Source organism: Merops nubicus, unplaced genomic scaffold (assembly GCF_000691845.1).
Source record: "Merops nubicus isolate BGI_N331 unplaced genomic scaffold, ASM69184v1 scaffold25157, whole genome shotgun sequence".
NCBI classification, from domain to species: Eukaryota; Metazoa; Chordata; class Aves; order Coraciiformes; family Meropidae; genus Merops; species Merops nubicus.
The window spans coordinates 16,787-21,565 of NW_008619974.1; the positions used below are offsets into that span (position 1 = coordinate 16,787).

General features: G+C 49.2%; 1 protein-coding gene across 1 annotated transcript; it reads right to left on the reverse strand.

The window, feature by feature from the left end:
• Positions 1 to 3: 3 nt before the first annotated feature.
• On the reverse strand, positions 4 to 4,536 carry DUSP5 (dual specificity phosphatase 5; the record flags this gene model as incomplete). Its single annotated transcript, XM_008943990.1, has 3 exons — positions 4 to 375; positions 2,556 to 2,775; positions 4,208 to 4,536. Coding segments are annotated over 3 exons (921 nt in total), but the record flags the coding sequence as incomplete, so codon positions are not given.
• Positions 4,537 to 4,779: the final 243 nt, after the last annotated feature.

The window sequence follows — 4,779 nt, forward strand, 5'->3', positions numbered from 1 at the left end:
GGCTGAGTTTCAGCTGGTGGACAGGAGAGTGGATGGGCACAGAACTCAACACTGAGGTAGGAAAGGCAAAACATGAGCCTTCAAAGTTTTTGCCTAATGTCAGTTCTTCTGCAAAGAACGATGCAGCTTCTCTTTTGCATGAGGCAACGGGGGGGCTAGGAGTGGAAGACAAGATCTCTGACTCGTATTGTAGCAACTGCCCCATGAAACCAAAGTTTGGAGAGATGAGGCTCCGGCGCTGCTTGATGTAATCAAAGGCTTCCTCCAGGCAGAGCTTCTTCGTTTTCATGAGATATGCCATGCAGATGGTGGGAGAGCGTGAAATCCCTGCTTCACAGTGCACCAGGATCTTGCCCCCCGTTCGTCTGACATAATCTAGGGGAAAAAAAGTAACTGCAGATGTCAGTTGCCACTGGGGATGGAGACGACACTGCAACACATGCCCAGCGCTGGAGGTGGAGTATGACACACAGCCAGTCCACCAGCCAGGAGAGACTTGCTCTTCTGTCAGGTACTAAGGGCAACATGGACATTAGAAGAGGGAAAAAACCCCACCTGAGATGGAGCTGAGCTGCAGATAGACACTTGATTTCAGAATCTGTGGATCCAAATCTGGTTCCTTCTGCATTTATATAGGAAAGACATTCCCCATCTCCTTCCCATGTGCCCGTTTCTCCTTTGGAACAACTGACTTTGCAGAGCACTGTCAGACACAGGTCAGGTATCTGGGCAATGCTGGTCCTACCTGCATTTCTCTGCTGTACCTGCACTTCTCTGCCTACAGCTCAAAGTGCTGACCCAAGCCCAGCCTGGCCAGCCCTCCCTCTGTCAGGTCTTTCAAATGCTGCAGAGCTGCCTTCCTCTCATCAGCTTTGCTAGAAAAACAGGACTTCTCTTTACAGTCTGAACCTAACTCCCTGATTGCCCAGTTAGCATCAAATGGCAGTACCAGGATCTGAGCCCTTGGTGGGTAGCCTTGGGTGGAGAGCCTGAGCTCACTCCCTGGGGCCTCACCACAAAGCACACAAGGACTGGTAAGGCAGTTGCTAATTACAGCCTGGTTAAAGGATGCTTGGACTTAAGTCAGGATATAAAAGGCTTATGCAAAGCACCCATTTTACACAACAGGAGCCACTGTGGTTACTCACACAACACAATGATTGTTGTTAGATTAAAGAGAATGTGCTTAAAATAAGCTCTTTCCACACAAAAATACAGTTCAAAAATAGACATTCTCTGCTCTGTTGCCCTGAGTAATATGTTCAAGCTCCAATTTATGGATAAATGCCTTGTGTGTAGTGCTCAACGGAACAACTGCAGAGCTGAGCAACTTATCATTTGCTTGTCTTCAGTTGCCTGCCAGGGGACTGGTGCCACCATGACCGGTTATATATAACTACTGCACAAAATAAGGAAGACTCGGGTTTGAGTCATACCCAGCATCTACACCACACACCCAATTTTAAAAGAAAGTGAAAACTAAAGTCATCCTCAAAATCTGGGAAATTTCCAAGTGATTCAACAGCTATCAGAATCAGTTGGGGATGGGACAGAAGAGTGCTATGAGCTAGCAGTTCCCTGAAAGATGTGAGAAGTCTCTTACCAGAAAGGGAAAGGGCTCAGAGAGCATCCTTAGATCAGGTTTTTGTAATTCTGCCTGCACAGTCAGAGGTCTTGAACTCAGCTGAGCAATGAGTCCAGTGAGCCTATAACTGGGGTGTTATTCTGTTTCTCTCTCGAACGTTCCTGGACAGCAACAGCACTGATTTCAACACCATCTCCACCCAGGCTGAGGCTGCCCCACCCCACTAAACCATCCTGTGCCTCTTCTCGGGGAGGACCCTCTCCTTTGTGCTACCTGCCATAGCTGGTGTGCTACTCACCTACCCAGCCTAATGCAGGAGGGTCTGGGAAGGGATGGCTCAAAGTTTTCTAAAAGCTTCATTTTATTTTTATTTTTTTTTAATTGAGTTATTCGATTAAAGGGTGGGACACCAGCACAATCAAAAGGAGAAATGGAAAGAGCTCTGTGACAAGGGGAAATGCTGGATTTCTCAGACCCTGGGTTTGGGATATCTCACCACAGCAAGGCAATAAGCTGACTGCTTCACCTGACTTTTGGAAAGCCTGGTTTGCAAGTCTGAGGAACCAGTATGTTTTATTCCTTTACAAAAACAATAGACGTCAGCGTTACCCAACAATGCTTCATTGCTCCCTGTCATGCTAGAGTTACATCTACACTTGATTTGAAAAGACGACAAAGCTAATCAGCTCACTCCCCTCGTCTACATGATGGCAGTCAAGGGGAGGCATTTTCCTTCCTTGACCTCCCAGCCTGGAGAGAATTACAGCAACCTTGATCTGAACATCCCTTTTCCTTCCTTCCTCACAAAAATCCACCTGCCAAGAGAGATGCTGAGGAAGGGAAGGAGCTTAAACTTTTACCATGACATCTGGGGACATCCAGAAAATAATTGTCTTTCCTACTAATAAGTATTTAAAATGAATTAATTTTAAATACATGAAGATCTGGAAATCTGATAATTTAGACCTACCAATGAAGTCGATGGCTTCCTGGAAGTGTGAGCTGATGTCTGCCGTGTGACTGTCCTCCACGGGGATCCACTTGTAACAATACTGGTCCTTGAAGGACTCTGAACTTTTCCTGGAGACATTAAGCAGGGCTGTGATGTGCAGGTTGGCAAGAAACTCGCACTTGGAAGCGTGATAGGCACTACCAAGGTAGAGAAAAGGCAGGATTTCAACTGGACCGCCCTGGAAGAGAAGGAGCAGAAACATGTAATTCCTTTTCAAGGATATTTGAGCCCTGATATGCAAGAAGAAAGGGTGCCTGCATGGGTGCCCACTCCCTCCCTCGCTGGCATTTTGGGGCCCCAGTGCTGCCAGCCAGTGAATCACTGTGATGGTAAAGCCCACGCAGGAAAAAGGTTTTCATTTCCTTGTCGTCCTCTATGAGGTACAAAGCCAGATCCAGCCCACTGGGGTGCAGGATGATTCTGGCTTTCCTTCAAGTGCTGCCCCTTGGGATGCACCCGAAGTGCTTTCATACTTGAGGCCCATTCCCCATGAGGCTTTGCCAAAAGAGAGGAAAGGTGTGAAGCCACGTCTGAACAGGAGGAAGAGGAGGAGGGAGGAAGAGCCTGCTCTAGCACACCCAGGGGCTCAGACCCTCCACTCACACCTCCAAAGCTGAAGCAAAGCAAAAAATTTGGGTAAGGCTCGCTGTCCTCCCTCGCCCCCCCCTCCCTGGGGTGCAGCACCCTCTGCGTCACCCGTCCCAAGATGTCATCTCGGTTCCTCCTTTCTCAGTGCAAGCAAAGGGTGATGAGACCACAAAAGAAAAAAGTCACCACCTGACATAAGGGTTTCAGAGATCACAGGTAACTTTCCATGATGCACAAGAGCTGCTGCCAGCCCCCGGCTGTGAGAAAACAGCTTTCCACCCCCTCCAAGCTGCCTGCCCGGTGGGTCCCACGCACTGGGGGCAGCCGGGAGCTGCCCAGGTGGCAGGATGGAGCCCGGGGCAGGAGGTGCTCATGGGGAGCAGAGGGGCAACCCCCGGGGTTCCCCCCGGGCAGGAAACACGCACTGCTGCGGAAGCGCCCGACCGCAGGGTGACATCTCAGAGCAGATGTGTTCCCCGGGCTGGGGGAGGGGAAGGGTGTGATGACTTCCTCTGTGGAAACCCCACTCCCCTGCCCGACAGCAGCTCCCAGGTATCACTGCCTCTGCTCAGAAGTGGCCCCATGGCCTCAGTCCCTTCCACCAACTTCGGATATCTCATAACGTCTCAGAGGAGGCATGGGCAAAACGTGCTCCTTTGTCTCCTGGAAAATTGATCCTCCTGGCAGCCTTTCCCCTGCCTGTTTTAAATCTCCCAGGGAAGCATGAGTTTCTCACAGCTCATGCTGCCTGGCTATATGATAAAGACAAATACAGCTTTGGGGTTAGTCAGGCTGGTTTTTCTCTCCTTTTGTTGCCTCATTTTGAAGCTAGGCATGTGTGATGCTGACCAGCAGCATGCAGAGGACAGCTTATTTGACACAAAGGCTGCCAACCCAGACTCTGGCAATTTATTGACAGCCCACATAAGCACAAGGGCCACCAGCACCCTGACAGCCTCCAACAGAGCCTGGGGACAGGAAGGAGAAGACTTAAGGGGAAGGTCACCTGCCATGACACACACCTGGTCATAAGCAGGTTTGTGGTTGGCACTCTGCTTCTCACAGTGGCTGGTGAGGTTTCTCTCTGCCTCAGTCCTCTCCGGGGAAATGAGTTTTCCATCCACGCAGCACTCAGGATATTGCGAGTTAAAGGTTTCGTATCCCCCTAGTGAAAAACAAAACAAAACAAAACCCCAAACATGAATGTTTGTGCTTCCAAAAACTGGTTTAATTAAAGCAGAGAAAGGAAGCCCTGGTGCTTGCAGTGCAGCAGGGCAGTGCCGCAGGGCGAAGGGCCCCAGGGGGTAATGAGGGATTCTGTTCCCTTGGGGAAATGGATTTGTTTGAAAGGCTTCAAGCACCAGAAGAAAAACCTCTGATATTGCTGACAATTATTAACTTGCCAAAAGCCGGTGTATCCAGACTGAAACAGTTAACAAATATAATTCTGTTGAGTCTAGCAACCATTAACTCTAGTACAGCAGGGACTAAACTCCCTCCCTTAGGTTTTATATACGAGCACTATTCCCAGTGTTTGAGACAGATTTCTGTACTTGGGAGAAGTCATCCTCTCTAAATCTGTCATTATGTATGT